Source organism: Ovis canadensis, chromosome 1 (genome assembly GCF_042477335.2).
Source record: "Ovis canadensis isolate MfBH-ARS-UI-01 breed Bighorn chromosome 1, ARS-UI_OviCan_v2, whole genome shotgun sequence".
In the NCBI taxonomy this organism is placed as follows: Eukaryota; Metazoa; Chordata; class Mammalia; order Artiodactyla; family Bovidae; genus Ovis; species Ovis canadensis.
The window spans coordinates 277,058,765-277,081,542 of record NC_091245.1 but is presented as its reverse complement, the minus strand read 5'-3'; the positions used below and the strand labels follow the sequence as shown (position 1 = coordinate 277,081,542).

Sequence of the window (22,778 nt, the reverse complement as noted above, 5' to 3'; positions counted from 1 at the left end):
GAATTCTCCAGGCAAGAATACTGGAGTGGGTTGCCATTCCCTTCTCCAGGGGATCTTCCCATCCTAGGCATTGAACCTGGGTCTCCCGCATTACAGGCAGATTCTTTACTGTCTGAGCGACAAGGGAAGCCCACTTTAAGACCATGGAGTTCAGTATTATTGTGAGAAGTTAATTTTCTATTTTAGAGCTTTCTGATTATTCTGAAAATCCTACACGGTGTAGAGCAGTGGTTAGCAGAAGTGGGCACCCATGTTAAAAGACAACTGAGACTTATCTATGTTGAAAATGAGGAGAGACGTTTTGCATTAGTAACATCGATGTTTAGCATTCAGATTGAAGGTAGTGCCCAGGCTGGGTGCAGGTCTCAGAGGCGCCCTGTCCTCACGAAGCAGGTTGAGGGTTCCTGCAGGGGCCCGGGCTCAGGGAGCTGTTTCAACTGAGAACCCAGAAAAGTGGATTTGTGGATTCTTTTGTGTAGTTTTAACTGAGTTAGCTCTCATGACGTATACACATGGTTAAAAAATTCCTGTTAAGTGATTGCAGATTGAGCAGAATACAGAACACCAGTAATGTAAATGTGAAATTCTCTTTCACACACACAGACACACAAAGCGGCCTTCACTGTGTGGAAGAGCTTTCTTAGCGACATAAAAAAAGCTGGTGCCGACCTATTTTGATCTGACAGAAGGTGACCAGAGAACTTTTAACTCAAGATGACACTTTGCAGTGTGGATTTGCGTCCACTGTTGTTAGCAGGGAATCTCATTTCCCTGGAAATATTAATTTGGAATATTAATATTGGAACGTTAATTATTAATAAATAGTGACCTATAGTGATTATAGCATTCCCTGGTGGCTCAAACAGTAAAGAGTCTGCCTGCAATGCAGGGGACCTGGGTTCGATCCCTGGGTGGGCAGGTCCCCTGGAGAAGGAAATGGCAACTCACTCCAGTCTTCCGGCCTGGAGAATCCCATGGACGGAGGAGCCGTGGGGTCACAAAGAATCAGGCACGGCTGAGTGACCTCACCTGCACTGTGACTATTCTTCTCGAATGCTGCTCATTTCGCCTGTGTCTCATCTGCTAAACGTTTAGTGCTGCGTGTGTTGCTTTCTAACATACCTAAGATGCTGTTACTGTTGCCCTCAGGAGGCCGTTACTGATGGGCCGTGTGGTTAGAAAGCTTTGGCGACCGCCGACTCGTGGTTCCCGGGCCACACCAGCGGCTCCTGGAGCACTTTTGAGTCTGTGAGGTGCTCCACGCACAGTATCTCCTGGGAGCCCCTTAGAAACGCGGATCCCAGCCCCGACCCGCTGCGCTGGCTCCGGATCTGCATTTTATCAGGATCCCAGGGGTCTGTATGCGCATCGGAGTCAGAAGGGCACTCAGCTGTGCTTTTCTGTCAGGGAGCCGCTAGCACTCACGTGCATGCACGCACAGCCGCGTATCATCTAAAGTTTAAATAAAACTGAGCGCTCATTTCCTCAGTGGCCCTGGCCACGTCTCGGGTGCTCAGCAGCAGTGTGTGGGTTGCGGCTCCTGCTCGCTCAGAGATGGAGCACATGCCCTGTGTAACTCAGCAGGTCAAAGGGCGCCAGCAGGAAGACCCAGAAAAGAAGGGAACCATGAGCAGACTTGAAGTGGGAAGTATGCGTTATCTGTAAATGAAAAGGAGACTTCCTGGTGCTCCGCCGGACGCGGCCTGTGAGAGTCTTGGGAAGGGCATTCGCGTGTGGAGCTGCGGCTGGCATGTTTGTCTGCAGATGTTGTGACTTTTCTGAGCCAGTAAGTACCGAGCAGACCCGCCTTTATTCGGTGTTCTGTTAAATAATAAATACGCATTATGAAAATAATATTGATGCGTCAGCACTACTATTCATCATTTCCATATAGTTCAAAGCCAGGAGGAGGCTTGCAGAGCTCACGAGGAAGCAGGACTCGGCCCCAAGTCCCGTTTCGTGCAGTGGGGATTCTCTTAGCTGTAGTCCAGTGTGGTGGAAATTGAATTTCTTTCACAGCAGCGTTGCACAGGGACCGCTGGGGCAGAGCTTGTTTGTTAGCTTCTTTACTTGCCTTCATGGTTAAAGGTGAACTCCTTATGTTGTGCACTTGCTGATGGCCTATCAACCAGAGAACACACAGAGCGAGGCAGGATGTGGCAAGGTTTCTGTGGAATAAATAGCAGGCGTGGCTGGTTAGGCACCCATGATGCCTTGCACCCACTGGCAGTGCACAGCTCCCTGCGAGAGTGTGTGGTTAGGGTCCCACTTGCACCCCTCCCCCCATCCTTTCTGGAATGTTCCTGGGGATACCAAACCATCATCCGCAGTTGGGGTGCATGTCTATTGGTGAAAAAAGAAGGGAGAAGACAGGGCAGTGACCCCCTCAGGAGTTCTTTCTTTTCCTTCTGCTTCCTACTTCAACACTCCCCTGTTAAGCTCCATAATTAGGTGCTTTATTGAAAAATTCACTTGGGTTTGTTCACTTGGCTTTTCTCTTCCTCAAGCATTTCTTGTTTTTCAATAAAGTAGGTTTAAATTTATTGATTTACTTACGTATTTCCTGGCCACCCTTCTCGGCCTGCGGCAGGCAGGACCTTAGCTCCCTGAGCAGGGATGGAGCTGGCACCCTCTGTGGTGGAAGCACAGGGTCTCAAGCGCTGGATGGCAGGGAAGCCCTCGGCAGGCATTTCTCAAGCGTCCCTGTTAGAGGAAGCTGTGGGCTCCAGCAGCCTCTTTTATTTTTTTTTTTGTAGATTTGGTTCATTTTGCAAAGAGGAGTTCATGGGAATTGTCAGTACTCTTTTCCCTGTTGAACTAGAGCATCTTTGGGGAGCGGCGGTCTGTCCCTCTCCCCCGACCCCAGCCACCGCCAACTGCAGAGATAAGAAACACCTCGAATCTTTCTCCCATCCAGCTACTCCTTCTGCGAAAAATCTTAGCTCTCATTTCTGCTCTCCTGAAATATCCTTTCACCTCCGCCTCATCACACCCAGCGATGCTTGCTTAGTCTTCTTAGAATCTGTACTTTCCTGTCTTCTTCTGTCTAAGACCACTCCTGACTCCTCAGGATGAAGGTCAGGCCTGTCCTGTCGCGACCCCTCCAGTTCTTCCGCCTGCGTTTTCTCCCTTTCTGCTCAAGCCAGGACTACATCTCAGACCCACTCCAGCAGCAGACTCACCCCTTCATCTGTCAGGCTTGCGTTTACACCAGCTGAATTAGAGCAAAGCAAACCTTGCCTTCCTGTATCTTTTACCAGATTGACCTATTTATTCCTTCCATCATGTAACTCATGCGGGTTTTTTTTTTTTCGTCTAGATCCTCACTAACTTCCGTTCTCAGTGGCTGGAATGTCTTACCCATGGTCCCAAGACTGATGTTCTCACAGCTTCAAAGACTCAGCTGACATGCTCCTGGTGTTTTAAAACTTTCCCTGGTCCCTGACTCTAGAAGTAACTGGACTTTCATAGCTCTTCTCTATGGTTGGAGAAGGAAACGGCACCCCACTCCGGCACTCTTGCCTGGAAAATCCCGTGGACAGAGAAGCCTGGTAGGCTACAGTCCATAGGGTCACAAAGAGTCAGACATGACTGAATGACTTCACTTTTCTCTGTGTTTAGAATAAATAGCAGTATTGGGTAGATAGATGCCTGTAGATGCCAAGTTTCTTTTTTAATTGTTGAAGTGTGATTGATTTACAAAATTGTGTAAGTTCTAGTGTAAAACATAGTGACTCCCAATTTTTAAGGATTACACTCCGTTTATAGTTATTGTAAAATGTTGGCTATGTTCCCCGTGGTGTACTGTATATTCTTATAGCTTATTTTATGCACAGTAATTTGTCTCTGAAACCCCTCTCCCTAAATCGCTGCTCCCCATTCCGCTCTCCCCACTGTTAACCACTGGTTTTTCTCCCTCTGAGTCTGTTTCCACTTTGTCATAATTTGCTTTGTCTTTTCGATTCCACGTTTAAGGGATAACATGCAGCATTTGTCTTTCCCTGTCTGACATTTCACTAAGTGAAATGCTGGATTGTTAAGTTTCCTGAGAGTGGGCTCTAACTCCAGCCCTACATGTGGTCAGTGGCCAAGCAGATGATGAAGAAAGGGACGATAAATGAGATGTATTTATTGTCTTCAGTTTTACATAAGCTTATGAAGCTAAAAGAAACATTCTTTTTCTTTCACTCATGGATCTTTTTCAGATCTGTAGTTCATTTTCCTCCCTATTACTCCTTAAAACACACACACACACACACACACACACACACAGAACACCATTCTGATCATTTTCCTTGAACCTGGCATTGCCTTGAGGGAAATAGCTTAAAATCCCTTCCTGTTCCCAGAGATAGAGAATTTGTTTCTGTCAGCTGACATTTAGTGATTTTTATTTCCCTCGTTGGAGAAGTGCCTAGTGATCTAAGCTTATGTTTGTCACCATCTCTTTCTGACTGTTCCTAAAAGAGGCAAAAATAGCCCTATTGATGAACGAGACATTCCCCCTCGTTTCTTGGCATAACTCAAGTTCAAACTGTACTTTGTGTCCTGGGAAAAGAAGATGTTGCTTCAGCTCATGGTCTTGGAAGCTGTCTAAGGGATTAATGAGTTGGAGTGAGATCTATTACATGTTTATTATTTAAAAGACATGTGTATGGTAGATTTTATTAACGTGTTTATTGTTGAAGCTGATAGTTTATAGTAGTTTTTTGACGGGCATCTGCTTTTTAGTGGCCTGATTTCAGATCTGTCCATGAGGCCAAAATAGGTATTCAACTTACTGCTTGGCCTTTCACTGGAATAATATGAGGATTAACCCTTTTGCCCGTGATCATGTTGAATGTTTAAAGCACCCAGAAGTGTTGCAACCATGGCTTGCAAGCACGTCCTTTTAGCGGCTTAGAAAAGGGTTCTGTCCCAGCCGCCGTGAGATCAGGCAGGTCAGCGTCAAGTCCTGATCCGGGTCATGGGAAGAATTGGCCAAGTCATCCCCAGGGGTGACATGCCGGGCTGGGGTTTCTGGGTCAGCAGTCCCGATGCTGAGCCCGTGAGACAGTCTGTTCCCTCTTATCTCTCGCCTGGCGTCCAGCCTCCGTGACTCACAGTGGGGCCCTGGGTATGGATCTCAGGGCCCAGGGCCTGGTGGCCAAGAGGTCAGAGTCAATCCCAAAGACGTTGGCTTACATGCTACTCATAAACATTGCTTAGAGCCAACATTTGACGTTTGTGGCCAACATAAAAGCACAACGTAGTAACCTCTTTAAAAGAATTGGAAGGTCTGGCAGCCCTGGCCCGGAGTTTCCAGCGATGGCTTGGCTAGAGCTGCCCGTCTCACCGAGCTTTTCCACTGTTCTGGCTGGCCCCTCAGTGTGACCGTGGTGACTTGGCCTGACCCCTGACCTCACGCGGGCACTGGGGCTTTTCCTGGTTGGTCAAGTTCATCTGCAGCCATGTTGCTCTCAGAAATGGTGATGTGGAAGGAAGCCAGACTGGACCCTGTGTTTGCAGAAAGACAGGAGGGATCATGATTCTTGGTGGATGTGACGACCAATTTACTGTCTTTTATGTGAGAGCGAAGCAATTAGATTATGTACTTTGGTCAAAAAAATACCCTCTTTCCCTCAACGTCCATGGGCCCTTTGAGGTCGCTGCCCTTGGTCTGACCTTCTGGCCCTCCCTGGGGAACGGCCACGTAACCCTTGGCGGCTGTGATGGCGGTGATGGGCGTGAGTCTGCGTCTGAGTGGTGCAGGCAGCGTGACACAGGGTGAGTGACCTTTCACATGGCTTGAAACAGCCCTGCTGTGCTCTCCTCTGAGGGGCCCCGTCCGTATGTAGACTCTCTGCCACCCCACCTCACCTCCAGGAAAGGTCTGTGCTCACACACTCAGCGTCTGAATCTGGTTTCGCGTGTTGTTTGACGAGCGTTTTTCCGAATTCTCTTACATGGCTGTGTTCAGGGTTGGCCCAAGTCCCGTCTGTACGGTTTGGGGTGAGGAGGACGTCCTGGAGATGACCGTGGCGACAGCTCACAGCATTGTGAGTGGACTGGGTGACGCTGTACGCTCAGAAGCGGCTGAGATGGTCGGTGTGACGTCACGTGTGTTTCACCACAGGAGAAAGTAAGAAGAGCGAGCACAGCGATGAGTGGGGAGCACGTCCGAGTGTTTCTAATGGAAAGAGGCACAGACAGCGTCGTGCATTCTTGTATTTCCACAAGGTCGGGTCCTTTTCCTGGGAGCTTTGTCCTCCGAGGAGACTGGAGTAGACACAGCTGATCTCTCCAGGTCCCTCTGTCTGTGTTTCTCCCTTCCTACTGACTCGTTCCGTTATCGCCAAGGAAGACCTCCAGGAAAGAGGCGGCTGGAACACAGGCCGTGAGTTCCCAGCCCAGCTGCCTGCTAGAATCACTGGGGTGTTTCCAGAGCCCCATGGCCCAGGCTGCCCCTCACTCCAAGTAAAGCAAAATCTGCAGGAGCTCCCCAGCTGAGCCAGAGGCTGAGTGCGGCCGGGGTGGAAGATGCCCGCCTGAGGGACACCCGGCCTGAGTCACTGAGCCCAGGGTTTGCTTGTTGACCTGCTCCAGGGTCTAAAGTTGGAGCACATCAAAGAAGATTATTCTTTTTTTTCCCTCAGTTCAGTTCAGTCGCTCAGTCGTGTCCGACTCTTTGCGACCCCATGAATTGCAGCACGCCAGGCCTCCCTGTCCATCAGCAACTCCCGGAGTTCACTCAGACTCACGTCCATTGAGTCGGTGATGCCATCCAGCCATCTCATCCTCTGTCATCCCCTTCTCCTCCTGCCCCCAATCCGTCTCAGCATCAGAGTCTTCTGCAATGAGTCAGCTCTTCACATGAGGTGGCCAAAGTACTGGAGTTTCAGCTTTAGCATCAGTCCTTCCGAAGAACACCCAGGGCTGATCTCCTTTAGGATGGACTGGTTGGATCTCCTTGGAGTCCAAGGGACTCTCAAGAGTCTTCTCCAACACCACAGTTCAAAAGCATCAATTCTTCGGCGCTCAGCTTTCTCCACAGTCCAACTCTCACATCCATACATGACCACTGGAAAAACCAGAGCCTTGACTAGACGGACCTTTGTTGGCAAAGTAATGTCTCTGCTTTTGAATATACAATCTAGGTTGGTCATAACTTTCCTTCCAAGGAGTAAGCGTCTTTTAATTTCATGGCTGCAGTCACCATCTGCAGTGATTTTGGAGCCCCCCCCCCCCCGCCGAAAATAAAGCCTGACCCTGTTTGCCCTGTTTCCCCGTCTGTTTCCCATGAAATTTCTTTTTTCCCTCAGACCCAGTTATTTCACTCATTGTCTTCCTGTGACTTGAGGAGCGTCCTAAAAAATTTATGTGTTTATTTGGCTGTACTAGGTCTCACTTGCGGCAGGCAGGTTCCTTTAGTTGTGGAGTGTGGAGTCCCGTTCACCGACCAGGGATCAAACCTGGGCCCTCATGTTGGGGGCAGAGAGTCTTAGCCACTTAAGCTCAGGGAAGTCCCTCGAGGAGCTTCTTACATGAAAAGGATGGTCAGGCAGGGGTGTTGGTGCAATTTAGGACAAGAAACGCTGACTTTAAACATGACAGAATCAAAGCAAACAAGCATCCTCACCCCAGCGTAGCTGAGGGCTTGCTTTCTCTTTTGAAAAGAAGTAAATTACTATTTGTAATAATTTCAGGTTTAACAGAAATGTTTCAAAGAAATTAAAGAGAATTCCCTTATACCCTTCGCCGAGTTTCCGCCATCATTAATATCTTACTGTGGTACATTTGTCAAAACTTAAGAAATGGACATTGGTACGTTGCTGGTAACTAAATTGTGAATTTTATTTGGATTTCATCAGTTTTGCGGTTAATGTCCTTTTCTGGTTGTGGGACTCAGTCCAGGATACCATAGCATTTAGTTGTTATGTTAATGATTAAAAAAAAAAATAAGCTGGACTGTGAAGCGCTAGTTGCTTCTCCAGTGTCTTACCTGGTGGGGAGTGCTCTGTTCATGCGCTTTGCTGATGCTTTATTGCTGTGCTCTGAGAACCTGAACTCATCTTGTCTTGTTCACTCTTGGCTTTCAGGACCTCACATCTGTGCTGTGTGTGTGTGTGTGTGCACGCTCAGTTGTGTCCGACCATCTGTGACCCCATGGAACGAAACCTGCCAGGCTCCTCTGCCCACGGCATTTTCCAGGCAACAATACTGGAGCAGATTGCCATTTTCTTCTGCAGGGGATCTTCCCAACCCCGGGATCGAACCCAGGTCTCATGCATTTCAGGCAGATTCTTTCCCATTTGAGCCACCAGGGAAGCCCTCTATGCTCTGTAGGCTTTTGTTCCCTCTGTCTTTCAGAGACTCCCTTTGGAGTGGCTGGAAAGAACCCCTCCCAACTCTGCAGTGTGTTTAGTTGGGGCCCCAAGACATGAGGTGGATCAGAGGCCCTTTTTAGTTAATGTTTCCTCCAGGCTGGTTCTGAGAAATGACCCAAAGGCACAAGGATGGTTTGTTTTTTTTTTTTTTCAAGAAGCCAAGATATTTGGAACCCACATCTTAGACAAATTTCACCATCAGCCCATTTAACAGGATGCTATGCTAAGTCACTTCAATCATGTCCGACTCTGTGCGACCCCATAGATGGCAGCCCGCCAGGCTCCCCCGTCCCTGGGATTCTCCAGGCAAGAACACTGGAGTGGGTTGCCATTTCCTTCTCCAGTGCGTGAAAGTGAAAAGTGAAAGTGAAGTCGCTCAGTCATGTCCGACCCTCAGCAACCCCATGGACTGCAGCCTTCCAGGCTTCTCCATCCATGGGATTTTCCAGGCAGGAGTACTGGAGTGGGATGCCATTGTCTTATCCGATTTAACAGGATAGTCATATATTAAATTTGAACAGATCTCTTTGCAAAGCCTTTTTTGCCATAGGGTGTATCAAATCTGCAGGTGTATCATTGCAGATGGTGACTGCAGCCATGAAATTAAAAGACACTTACTCCTTGGAAGAAAAGTTATGACCAACCTAGACAGCATATTGAAAAGCAGAGACATTACTTTGCCAGCAAAGGTCCGTCTAGTCAAGGCTCTGGTTTTTCTAGTGGTCATGTATGGATGTGAGAGTTGGACTGTGAAGAAAGCTGAGCGCCAAAGAATTGATGCTTTTGAACTGTGGTGTTGGAGAAGACTCTTGAGAGTCCCTTGCCCTGCAAGGAGATCCAACCAGTCCATTCTGAAGGAGATCAGCCCTGGGTGTTCTTCGGAAGGAATGATGCTAAAGCTGAAACTCCAGTACTTTGGCCACCTCATGCGAAGAGTTGACTCACTGGAAAAGACTCTGATGCTGGGAGGGACTGGGGTCAGGAGGAGAAGGGGATGACAGAGGATGAGGGCTGGATGGCATCACTGACTCGATGGACGTGAATTTGAGTGAATTCTGGGAGATGGTGATGGACAGGGAGGCCTGGCGTGCTGTGATTCATGGGGTTGCAAAGAGACAGGACTGAGCGACTGAACTGAACTGTGTCAAATCTAGTTTCTCTCTTGGGTTGTCAAGAGGATAAGTCAATTGAAGAGGATCTCATAAGTATGTGAATGAAGCGATGAGCCTGGCGGCTCCTCCCTCCCCCAGATGTGCCCCCTGGACGTGACCCCGGACAGGGCGTCCTCTCGGTTTCCTCTCTTCCGCTGTAGTTGCCCTTTCCTTGTCTCCTTGGCTGCTTTCTCTTTCCTTCCCACCTTCTTCAGGGTGGAGGGCCCCCAGGCTCAGTCCTGACTGCTCTCCCTGTCTTAATTAAGATCTCACCCAGTCTTGTGGTCTGACTACCATCTGGAAGTTGCTACCTTGCAAACTGACCTCCCTAGCCCTGTCTCTTGAAGTCCAGACTCGAACATAAGTTTGGTTCTCTACTAGACATCTCTGGGAGAAGGAAATGGCAGCCCACTCCAGTATTCTTGCCTAGAGAGCTCCGTGGACAGAGGAGCCTGGTGGGCTGCCATCTACGGGGTCACACAGAGTCGGACACGACTGAAGTGACTTGGCTTGCATGCATGCGATGGAGAGGGAAATGGCACCCCGCTCCAGAATTCTTGCCTGGAGAATTCCAGGGACAGAGGAGCTGGGTGGGCTGCCGTCCATGGGGCTGCACTGCAGCGACTCAGCAGCAGCAGCAGACACCTCTGCTTGGCTGTCTGCTGGGTGTGTCCAGTTCAGGACATGGAACACCAAATTCTCCCCGGGACGCTGCCCGCACAGCCTTCCTTCCTCGTCACAGTCCTGACAGCAGCATCCATTCTCTGCTGCTGGGGCAGAACCCCTTGGAGTCATCCTTATGTGCTTGCTTGCTTTCACACAAACTCTTCATAAGGAAGTCTTGAGATTCCACCTTGAAAATATATCCAGAATCCAGCACTTCCCACCATTGTCACACTGCTACCAGCCCACTTTGGGCCACCACTTCCCACCTGGACCGCTGGGTTAGTCTCTTAGCTGTCCCCTGAAGCCAGGTGGATCCTGTCTTACAATATTTATTTTTGCTCATTCATTTATTTGGCGGAGCCGGGGCCTAGTCACGGCAGTCAGCACCCTTAGTTGCAGCACGCAGACCCTTAGTTGTGGCAGGCTCTAGTTCCTTAACCAGGGACTGAACCCAGGCCCCCTGCATGGGGAGCGTGGAGTCTTCATCACTAGGCCCGTGGGGAATTCCCCAGAAGGATCCTTTTAGAATAAATCAGATCCTATCACTTCTCTGTTCAGCATCCTCCAAGGACTTCCCCTGTCGTTCTGAGTAAACGCCAGTGTCGTCACCGTGGCCTGTGAGGCCTGTGCTTTCTGGCTGCTCACTGGCTCTCTGGTGTGTCTCTTCTTCCTCTTCTGCCCCTTGTTTAGTGAGCTGCAGCCGCAAGGCCTTTCTGTACCGTTTCACCCCAGGGCCTTTGCCCTGGCTGGTCCTCTGCCTGGAAGCTTGCTTCCCGGCTGTCAGCACGGCCAACTGCCTTGCCTCCCAGAGACCTTTATCCAGGTGTCACCCCCTCGAGGAGACTGCCCTGAGCCCCTCACAGAAACTGCGTGGACACTGCCCCCCGCCCCGCCTGCTTCTCCTTACCTGCTGGCTCGTTTTTCTTTCGTGCTTGCCGCCGTGGGACGTGCTGCAAGTGCACATGGGTGTTTCTCATTAGCCGCCTGTCCCCTTCCCCCCGGCTGTGAGCTCGCTGAGGGCAGGGTTTCGTCTGTCTTGTCTGCCGACCCGTGCTAAAGAAGACTGTCTGCCGCGTGACAGTAGCGTGGTCGGTATCCGTTGTGTGCACGAGTGATTAGGGACCGCGATAAAGGCCAGGAGTGCACTACCAGATGATAGGAGTGGTTCGGCAGCTGCTCGTGTGTGAGGACCCCAGACTTCTTGCCTGGCCTTGTGCTCAGCGCTGGGCGTATTTTTGTCTTATTTAATCTTGACAGGGACTCCAAGAGATGGCTGGTCATTGAACGGTGATGGAAACCGAACCATGAAACATTTAATCAACTGTCCAAAGGCACACCTCTGGGAGCCATCTCTAGGTAGCTCTAGGTCCTGTAGCCTCTAATAAACCTAGAGGAAACTGTGGCAGGGAGGGGTGGAGGGAGGTGGGGAAGTATATTTCATTGTTAGCAACGCTCTTCTCTGAGTGTCTGCATGTAATCTCGGTGTATTTTGTGGTAATTTCCGGATAAGAGAGGCTTTGAACTGAAGTGAAGTGAAAGTCAGTTGTGTCTGACTCTGTGACCCCATGGATCCCAGTCCATGGGGTTCTCCAGGCCAGAATACTGGAGTGGGTAGCCTTCCCCTTCTCCAGGGGATCTTTCCAACCCAGGGATCTAACCCAGGTCTCCCACATTGCAGGCGGATTCTTTACCAGCTGAGCCACCAGGGAAGCCCCAGAGAGGCTTTGGCTGGTAGTTAATCTTGCATCTCCAGAAATGCAGTCTGTGTCTTGCTTTTTTCTGACTATTTAGACCCAGATCTTTCTGTCCCTTAGGGAAGTGGAAGCCTGAATGGGGGCTTCAGTCTAGGGGGAAGTTTGGTGGTTTCCAGTGGCCTTTTCCAGGACAGCACGAGGGCGAGGCCTTTGGGGAAGCACAGGTGGGGTTCCCCTCCCCCCGGGAGGGAGGCAGATGCTGCTGAGGCAGGGATGCGGCTTCAGGATTCCTAGCACCTCGGCTGGCTGCAGGACCCCTCCCCTGCTGTGCTGCGGTCCCTTGGGGGCCAGCCCGTGGTTCCTGGACCCACTTCTGGGGCATGTCTGCTTCTTGATGCTGGGGTGGTCCTTGTCCTCCGGGACTTGAAGCCCTCGTCACGTGGCAGAGGCTGTTCTCAGGAGTCTGGCTGGATCCTGGGGCCTAGACGTGGCCCTCAGGAGGAGGCCTGGTCTGAGCATGAAGCTGCCGTGTCTTCCTGCTCGGCCACTGCGTGAGTTTTCTTTGCTCTGTGATGTCACCGCCAGCCTAGTGGCTCAGACAGCATGCGTCGATGACCTCAGTTTCTCCAGCTGTTCTGGGTTCTTGGCTACGGGCCTCGTGGGGCTGCAGCAGAGGTGTGGGCTGGGGCTGCGGCCTCATCAGGGCTTGGCTGGGGAAGGCTCTGCGCCAGGCTCCCTTTGGTGGTGGGCAGAATTTCATCTCCTAGGGCTGAGATCCCTGCTTCGCGCCGGCTGTTGCCCACATGGCTCTCTCACAGCCTGGCGGCCAGCACAGGCAGCGAGTGGCTCACCCCTGCTAAGATGGAGCCTTACAGTGTCACGTCGTCACGGGGGTCGCCCGTCCCCTTGCCTGGCTCTGTCTATGAGAAGCAAGCCTCAGGTCCTGCCCTCTCTCAGGGAGGGATTGTAGGAAGACGTGAACGCCAGAAGTGGGGGGGGGGGTCACTGGGGGTCCCCTTAGGGCACATTCACCTGAGCAGCCAGGTTACTGCCCCCCCTCCCGCCTGACCCCCAGAAGGCGCCCAGAAGCGCCCTCTGACGGCGCTCTAGGCAAATGTCACGCTTTTGTGGATTTGATGCTGTTTTTCGTAGGACCAGTGGCAAGGAGGGACTCTACTGCCTACCCGGGGTTCCCAGGTGGCGCAGCAGGAAAGAATTGACCTGCCAATGGAGGAGACACGAGAGATGCAGGTTCGATCCCTGGGTTGGGAAGATGCCCTGGAGGAGGAAATGGCAACCTACTCAAGTATTCTTGCCTGGAGAATCCCATGGGCAGAGGAACCTGGTGGGCTACAGACCATGGGGTCGCAGAGAGTCGGGCACGACTGAACACACAGCTGTCTCGGGCTGGCACCTCGCCGAGTGTGACTTGAGGGTGGGTAGCCAGCGTCTGTCCTCAGAGCCCTCAAGGGCCTTGCCACCTCCCCCGCCCTGCAGCCAGTCTTCACCGTTCCGACCCTTTCATTTAAGCTGTGGAGTTATTTCTAAAGGCGGGGGCCCTCTTAGCTGCTCGTGTACTCCTCTGAAATGCGTGGGTTTGCTTTCAAGTGACCGAAGAGCAAGACGGAAGTCTCCATCTTCCCTCCAGCATGTTTGCAGCGGTGCCGGCTTCTGCCCCTCTGTGCTGTGACTGAGTTACTGCTCTGATGAAATGAACCAGAGCTGCCTTCCTCCTCAGAGTACGTCTTGTTCCAGAGTAAGAACCGGTAGCTAGTAGACCCTGTACTAATGACTGTCCTCTGGGGCTGGGCCCTGAGTTGCTGAAAGAGGCGCCCAGCTTCCCTCCTCTCACTCTGAGTGTTCCACAAACGGGAAACAAGGCTGACTTTCTTGTGTTTTTGCTTTCTTACTGGAAGACTCTTTTTTATTGGAGTTGATTTATGATGTTGTGTTGGTTCCACGTGCGCACCAAAGTGATTTAGTTATTTCCTTAGATTCTTTTCCCTGATGGATCAGAAAATGCTGACTATTTATATCTTGTATATAGTAGTATGTATCTGTCAATTACAAACTCCTTTAAACCTCCTCATTCTGTCCCTGTCTTTCCCCTTTGGTAACTGTAGCTCCATGTTTGTGAGGCTGCTTCTGTTTTGTAAAGATCATTTGTATGGTTTTTAAATACTTCACACATGAGCGAAAGTAACAATATTTGTCTTTGTCTGGTGTACTTTACTGAATATGATAATCCCTGTGCCAATCCAGGGAGAAGGCAGTGGCAGCCCACTCCAGTCCTCTTGTCTGGAGAATCCCAGGGATGGAGGAGCCTGGTGGGCTGCAGTCCATGGGGTCGCTAAGAGTCGGACATGACTGAGCGACTTCACTTTCACTTTTCACTTTCCTGCATTGGAGAAGGAAATGGCAGCCCACTCCAGTGTTCTTGCCTGGAGAGTTCCAGGGACAGGGGAGCCTGGTGGGCTGCCGTCTGTGAGGTTGCATGGAGTCGGACACGACTGAAGCAACTTAGCAGCATGCCAATCCATGTTGCTGCTAATGGCATTATATCCATTCTGTTTGTAGCTGAGTAATGTTCCATTGTGTGTATATGTGTCTGTGTGTCTCTGTGTGTGTGTCTCTGTGTGTGTATGTGTCTGTGTTTGTATGTGTGTGTGTGTATATGTGTGTGTATGTGTGTGTCTGTCAGTGTATGTGTATATGTCTGTGTGTGTATTTGTATGTGTCTCTGTGTGTATATGCGTGTGTATATGTGTGTGTGTGTCTGTGTGTGTATATGTGTGTGTGTCTGTGTGTATCTCTGTGTGTGTGTCTGTGTGTGTATATGTGTGTCTGTGTCTCTGTGTGTGTGTGTATGTGTGTGTATGTGTGTATATGTGTGTGTATGTGTCTGTGTGTCTGTGTCTGTCTGTGTGTGTGTATTTGTGTGTGTCTGCATGTGTCTGTATATGTGTGTCTGTGTGTGTTGGTATGTGTATGTCTCTGTGTGTCTGTGTGTGTATATGTGTGTGTCTGTGTATGTGTGTGTCTGTGTGTGTGTCTGTGTGTGTCTGTGTGTGTGTGTATATGTGTCTCTGTGTATATGTGTGTGTGTCTCTGTGTGTATGTATGTGTGTATATGTGTGTGTGTCTGTGTATATGTATCTCTGTGTATATGTGTGTGTCCTTGTGTGTATATGTGTGTGTGTGTGTGCATGTATGTCTGTGTGTGTCTCTGTGTGTGTGTCTGTGTGTGTGTGCATATCTGGTGTGCATATCTGTCTGTATGTGTCTCTGTGTATATGTGTGTGTGTCTCTGTGTGTATATGTGTGTGTCTCTGTGTGTCTGTGTCTGTGTCTGTGTGTCTTTGTGTGTGTGTGCATATCTGTGTGTATGTGTCTCTATATGTGTGTGTGTCTCTGTGTGTATGTGTGTGTGTCTCTGTGTGTCTCTGTGTGTGTCTGTGTGTGTCTCTATGTGTGTGTGTCTGTGTATGTGTCTCTGTGTATATGTGTGTGTGTCTGTGTGTGTGTCTCTGTGTGTGTGTTTGTGTGTATCTCTGTGTATATGTGTGTGTCTCTGTGTGTCTATGTGTGTATGTGTGTGTCTGTCTGTGTGTCTCTGTGTGTGTGTGTATCTGTGTGTATGTGTCTCTGTGTGTATGTGTGTGTCTCTGTGTGTGTATGTATGTCTGTGTGTATATATGTGTGTGTATATGTGTGTGTCTGTGTGTCTGTATGTGTCTCTGTGTGTATGTGTGTGTCTCTGTGTGTGTCTGTGTGTGTCTGTGTGTATGTGTGTGTGTCTGTGTATCTGTGTGTATGTGTCTGTGTGTATGTGTCTCTATGTGTATGTGTGTGTGTCTCTGTGTGTCTCTGTGTCTGTGTGTCTGTGTGTGTCTGTGTATCTGTGTGTGTGTGTCTCTGTGTGTCTCTGTGTGTGTCTCTGTGTGTGTCTCTGTGTGTGTGTCTGTGTCTGTGTGTGTGTGTCTCTGTGTATATGTGTGTGTGTCTCTGTGTATATGTGTGTGTCTCTGTGTGTGTCTCTGTGTGTGTGTCTCTGTGTATATGTGTGTGTCTCTGTGTGTGTCTCTGTGTGTGTGTCTCTGTGTATATGTGTGTGTGTCTCTGTGTGTGTCTCGGTGTGTGTGTATCTGTGTGTATCTGTGTGTCTGTGTATATCTGTGTGTATGTGTCTCTGTGTGTATGTGTGTGTCTCTGTGTGTATATGTGTGTGTCTGTATGTATGTGTATCTGTGTGTATGTGTCTCTGTATGTATGTGTGTGTGTCTCTGTGTATCTGTGTGTGTGTCTGTGTGTGTCTGTGTGTGTGTGTGTACGCACACCGCGTCTTCTTCAGCTACTCATCTGGAGTTTAGATTGCTCCCATGCCTTGTTGGACTTCCCTGGTAGCTCAGCTGGTCAAGAATCTGTGTGCCATGCAGGAGACCTGGGTTCGATTCCTGGGTTGGGAAGATCTCCTGGAGAAGGGATAGGCTACCCATTCCAGTATTCTTGGGCTTCCCTGGTGGCTCAGACAGTAAAGAAACTGCCTGCAATGCCGAAGACCTGGGTTCGATCCCTGGTTTGGGAAGATCCCCTGGAGGAGGGCATGGCAACCCACTCCAGTACTCTTGCCTGGAGAATCCCATGGACAGAGGAGCCTGGCGGGCCACAGTCCATGGGGTCACAAAGAGTCAGACATGACTGAGAGACTCAGTTCAGTCCATCTCAGCCTGGCAGGCTACTGTCCGTTAGGTCAAAGGGAGTTGGACACGACTGAGGGGCCAAGCACAGCACAGCCCTGTCTTATCTGCCGTAGACAGCGCTTCAGTGAACATCGGGGTGCATGTATCTTTCTAATTATGTTTTTCTCCAGATACGTGCCCAGGAGTGGGATTGCAGAATCACATGGTAGTTGTATTTTTAACTTTTTGAGGAAGCTCCAAGCTTCCCTTGTGGATCAGCTGGTAAAGAATCTGCCTGCAATGCGGGAGATCTGGGTTTGATCCCTGGGCTGGGAAGATCCCCTGGAGAAGGGAAAGGCTGCCCACTCCAGTATTCTGGCCTGGAGAGTTCCATGGACTTCATAGTTCATGGGGTCACAAAAAGTTGGACACAACTAGGCAGCTTTCACTTTCAGCTTCCAAGGAGCCTCCATGCTCTTCTCCAGAGTGGCTGTACCAACGCACATTCCCACCAGCAGTGTGACGAGGTTCCCTTTTCTCCATGCTCTCTCCAGAATTTATTGTGATGGCCGTTCTGACTGGCGTGAGGTGGTATCACTGCAGTTTTGATTTGCGCTTCTCTGATAATTGGTGATGTTGAGTGTCTTTTCATGTACCTGTTGGCCGTGTGGATGTCATCTTTGGAGAGACGCCCATTTGACTTGAGCTCAGTGATCACTATTTTTCACCCTAGTCATTTAGAATGTCAGTGGGTATTTGTAAATGATCTCGTACAGTCTGATGTCCCTACGTGACAGCAGCTGGGATCGCCCATCCTAGGGCTTTCTTCCTGCTGCTCCCGTCTTGTCTGAGACCCCTGCAGGACACACATGACAGCGTGTTGGCTAAGTCTTCTCTTGAAAAGTCTGGAATCTTCCGCTTTAGCTCCTCTTAGCGTGTCTTTTGTTCAGAGCAGGGTGAGAATAACCTGGGGAAAAAGAACATGGGGGGAAAAAGGAACACGAGTCAAACCTCTGAGGAAGTTTTAAGGTGAGAAGGGTGGGGGTTCAGAATTGGTTGATTCTTTTGTAATTAGTTTATTCCAGCAGAGCCAGTCTGGAATCAGTCGATTCTTTCACATTTCAAAAGTCCGTGTCTCAGTCTCTTCCCCTGAAAGGATTTGTTAGTGGGGAAATTAAAATCAAAATAAGTTATTGACACTTGCTTACCTAATCACAGTTGCACATGTGGGGAAATCCAAATCCTCTTTAACTTTTCCACTTTAGAATTTTTTTTTTAATTTTAGTGTTGTTTAAAAAAATCATCTGTTTATCTCTTTGTGGCCGTGCTTGGTCTTCGTCGCGGCATGGGCCTTTCTCGAGTTGCGATCCTCTGTTGTGGAGGGTGGGGGCTCCTCTCGTGCAGCGTGGGTTCTGGGGCTTGAGGACTCAGTAGTTGCCACATGTGGGCTCAGGACTGGAGGCTCCCGGGTTCGGGGGCATGGACTCAGTAGTTGTGACTCATCGGTTTAGTTGCTCTGAGGCACGTGAGATCTTCCTGGACGAGGGATCGATCCTGTGTCTCCTGCATTGGCAGGCAGAGTCGTTGCCACTGAGCCACCAGGGAAGTCCTGAGTTTCATTGTTCATGGCGGCATAAATCACTTTAGAAATACTTCCTAAAATATTATAGCAAATAGGCATGCAGAAATCATTTGCTTGTGGAATATGCGTGTCTCGAGAGTTCAGCGTGGAGGTGTCTGTCCGGGCTACCCCGGCTCTCACAGGGCAGCTGCAGCTGCTCCATGGTGGGGACCCTCTGGGTGGGTGGGAGGGCCCTGCCCTGCCCTTGGCCTTGGAGAGGCGCTGTGCATACGGCGTGAGCCCTGGGGAGCCTGCCCTGGTCTCCCAGGCCTGCCCCCCCGCCCCGAGGAAAGGGCCCAGTCCGTGCACCCGTGGCTGCCATCCGCCTCCTGTGGTTTGATGCCCCACCGGGCCCACCAGTCCACTTCCGTTTCTGACCGCCACGTGGCTCCCAGGAGTCCATCGCCCCCGAGTATCATCCTGGGGTCCCTCAAAGGAGAGGCGTGAGTGATGAGGTTTCCCGCTGGTGACTGCTGCTGGGTGTGTCCAGAGTTGGGTCACGTGCGTGTGTGTGTGGCGGGGACAGGGAAGCAGCCCACCGCCTGCGGGCGCCTCTGTCTTGACCGCAGGGCTGAAGGTGTTTGCTGGGGGCAGGCCTTCACGGCCGCTCTTGTCCTCGGATGCGTGCTTCGTTGCCTTGGAGTCTCTTTGTTTTTCTGAATGGAAGTGTGGTTGATTTACAGCATCATGTTGGTTGCAGGTGTACAGCAAGGTGGTTCAGCTATATATATAGTCTTTACTGTACATGCGTGTACATGGAAAACTCATTTGCAGTACACAGCCGTACATGTGTGTGTCATACGTGTACACAGTGCCTTTTTCTTTTCTGTGAGGTGGCCCCATGCATTGCCCTGGCGTCCTGAGCTGAGGACGTCTCAGGACCTTCCGCTGAGGATACGGGGGCCTCCTGGAGAAGGGCCGGCTCCACGAGGAGGCTGGCTGCAGCCCCCCACAGCTGCCGCACCCAGGGAGGCCGGCCCTCCGCCTGTCAGAGTCGTGGAGAGCCAACAGTGTTCTCAGCGAGAGGGCCTTGGGAGGAGAGACCTGGGGAAGAACACCAAGCAGGGGCGTTTCCCAAAAGAAAAGCAAAGTCACACGGGCCTGCCAGCCCATCACCTGGAACCCTGCACAGAGCAGGCTCCGCCCCGCCGACAGAGACTAGGTGGCCCACATGGCCCACACTGCCGCCCTGACAGCCCGTTACACGCGTGTGTGCATATACGTGTGTGTGTGTGCATAGTATGCTCTTCCCCGGTGGCTCAGACGGTAGAGGATCCGCCTGCAAAGCGGGAGACCCGGGTTCGATCCCTGCGTCGGGAAGAGCCCCTGGAGGAGGGCCTGGCAAGCCCCTCCAGTGCTCTTGCCTGGAGACAGAGGAGCCTGGAAGGCTGCAGTCCATGGGGTCACACAGAGTCAGACACGCGTACATGCGTGTACACACATACATATCCTTTTCAGATTCTTCTCCTCTGTGGCTTATTACCAGGCAATGAGTCGAGTTCCCTGTGCTGTGCAGTAGGTCCTTGGTGGTTATCTGTTATATAGACGTGTATATGTTAATCCCAAACTCCTATTTTACTAATTTACGCCCCTCCCCCCACGCCTTATATTCTTTCTTTAATGCGTTTTTAGCTTTGATAGATTTTGCCAGATTGCCCTCTGGAGGGGTTGAATTCTTTAAAAAAATCTTTTCCAAATGATTTTTACAATTTCTCAGTGACGCACGATTATACTCTCTTCCAAAAAAGAGTGGCGAGATTAGCGATCCGGCAGAGACCCTTTTGTCGCCAGCGGCGTCCACGCCAGGCTCCCACCCGGGCTGTCCGCGTCCCCCGGGGCTCACTGCTGTCCGAGGTGGTTGGTTCACGCTGCGTCCCAGTAGCTCTGTTTCTGTGCCGTGCGGGTGGAAGCCGCCAACAGGAAATCGACATGACTGGAGTGCGTGTGAGTGTGTGCGCGCTTGTTTAACAGACAAGCCGTATTGTACTGAGCCCATTGTTCCTCATGATGCATCTTCCGTGATGACTCGTCGTAGAGGTCTTTCCGTGATGTAGATCTCTCTCCCTCTATGTTATTTGAGTTGTTTGCCATCAGTTATTTTTTCAAAACTGTCTTTTGGGTGATTTGTTTAAGGAAAAAAGTTAGGATTTCATTAAACGCCCCAGTGATTAAAAAAAATACATATATATATATGTCGTGCAAAATCTTGACGTGTGTATGTATTTCTCTTCTCAGATCTCAGAACGCTGATCTTCACAATGAAGGCTACATCTTGGAGTTAGATTGCTGTTCTTCCCTAGACCACCTGACGGACCAAAAAATCCTCCCAGAGTTCATTAAGAAGGTCAGTGCTGCAGTTGATGGACCGTGGGATGGGTTGGCTGGGCACTCGCCCGAGGGGACTGCGGGTGGGATGCGCTCCACAGGCCTGCTCTAACCTGGGGCTTCGGGAGGCCTCGAGGGGGCCGCCCCTTCCTGCTCAGGCTGCCCCTGACCCTGGAGCAAGGTGGCTTTCCCCACTCCCAGGAAGCCAGACCCTGTGTTTTTAGGGATGGAGTGGCCTTAATAGCTGGCAGGCCTGCTGGCCCCATGGCCAGGAAGCCCTTCAAATCCTCAAGGCGGTGTGAGCCCGCAGCTCCCAGCTCCCACTCACCCTGTGGGTCTTCACTGCCACGAGCCTCCTTCTGTCCTAGAGCGAGCGGGAATGCGCCACCGTCCAGTGACCGCTGGCATACGATCACCCTGGGGGAAGTTGCCTCGTTGCAGGGGGTCCATTTCCTGCCCGCAGATGTGTCTGGGCTTGAACTTCTGTTGGGGCCGTACGAGGCCTCCTGCTTGATTGCAGGTGCACTCAGTTTCGGCGTGCTGACATTTATGGTGGGAGGAGTGTCCTTGCCCAGCTGGGGCAGAGTTCACCGTTTAATCCTCACCTTCTCCTCCCTACCCAGGCTTCCAAGACCACTGGCAGGCCCACGTCCTGTTGAGGTGATCAGGATATGTTTGAGATACAGTCAGTCAGCTGTTGTTGTTGTTCAGCCGCTCAGTCATGTCTGACTTTCTGCGACCCCATGGACTGCAGCACGCCAGGCCTCCCTGTCCTTCACTGTCTCCTGGAGCTTGCTCAAACCCATGTCCATTGAGTCGGTGATGCCATCCAACCATCTCATCCTCTGTCGTCCCCTTCTCCTCCTGCCTTCAGTCTTTCCCAGCATCAGGGTCTTTTCCAATGAGTCAGTTCTTTGCATCACGTGGCCACAGTATTGGAGCTTCAGCTTTGGTATCAGTCCTTCCAATGAACACCCAGGACTGATCTCCTTTAGGATGGACTGATTTGATCTCCTTGTACTCCAAGGGACTCTCAAGAGTCCTCTCCAACACCACAGTTCAGTCGAAAGCATCAATTCTTCGGCGCTCAGCCTTCTTTATGGTCTCACATCCATACATGACTACTGGAAAAACCATAGCTTTGACTAGATGGACCTTTGTCAGCAAAGTAATGTGTCTGCTTTGTAATATTCTTTTTAGGAGCAAGCGTCTTTTAACTTCATGGCTGCAGTCACCATCTGTAGTGATTTTGGAGCCATAGAAAAGAAAGTCTGTCATTGTTTCCCTTGTTTCCCCATCTGTTTGCCAGTTGATTCATGAATTAGTGAATCAGTCAACAAGTGAGCTTATTAGTAAATATCTTAGGTGGTCAGCATTGGGCCAAGAATGGTACGGTGTGCTGGGATGCAGAGAACAAAATTGTCGTGGTTTCTGCCCTCGTGTCCATACAACGGGGGAGTCTCTTTAGAACATGAGTGATGAGCCTGGGCAGGAGGGAAGCGGTGGAGACCCACAGTGGTGTGGGGTCAGGGCGGTGCATCAGGCCCAGAGGGCAGGATGAGGTCTGATGGGGCTGCAGAGGGCCGGGGTCGGGGGTGGGGGGTGGGGGGTGGGGGGTGGGGGTGGGGGTGGGGGGTGGGGGGTGGGGGTGGGGGTGGGGGGCGGGGGCGGGGGCGGGGGCGGGAGCCCTCCCAGCAATGCTAGCAGCCCGTGGGAGGGACAGAGCAGAATGAAAGGGAAATCAGGCCTTCTGCACGAAAGGGGCCGTGAGAGGCGGGAGGACAGGCTAGGACTCGGCGGCGGGAAGGCGGCGGGAGTTGTGGAGAGTTCTGCAGAAGAGTGAAAGGACGGGGTGGTTCCTTTACACAGCCAGTAACTCTGGGTTTTTTATCGGGGGGAGGGGGGTCACTCTCTGCCTCCCTCCCTTCACCCTTGTTGAGTGTCCAGGCTCTACAAGCACCCGGGGAATCATCACTCAGGTGTGGTGGGAGCCAAGACCCACAGCCCAGGAGTCAGATGGCCTCTTTGGTCAGACATTTGGGTAATTTTACTCGGACAATGGAGGATTCCTTCTGCTCTGCTTAGAATTCAGAGGAAAAGCAGTTTTTGTTCACACGTGCGTAAGCCTGAGAACACGGGTGCTTTCGTATCTCTAGGAGATGTCCGTATTAATAGAGCCATCTTCTTTGGATTTGCTGTGAATGACCTGTCCTCATAAACTTGGCGGAGACCTTCTAGAGGTGGGATTTCCCCCATGATCTGAGTCCTGGGGAAGA

At 50.9% G+C, this 22,778-nt stretch overlaps 1 protein-coding gene across 2 annotated transcripts in view; it reads left to right on the top strand.

Moving 5' to 3' along the window:
* Positions 1-22,778, top strand: part of RFTN1 (raftlin, lipid raft linker 1) — a 232,212-nt gene that overhangs the window by 102,340 nt on the left and 107,094 nt on the right. For both annotated transcript variants that reach the window (XM_069568689.1, XM_069568679.1), the window contains exon 4: positions 20,413-20,521. In XM_069568689.1, coding sequence (XP_069424790.1) covers positions 20,413-20,521 — 109 coding nt within the window. The remainder of the gene's footprint in view (positions 1-20,412; positions 20,522-22,778) is intronic.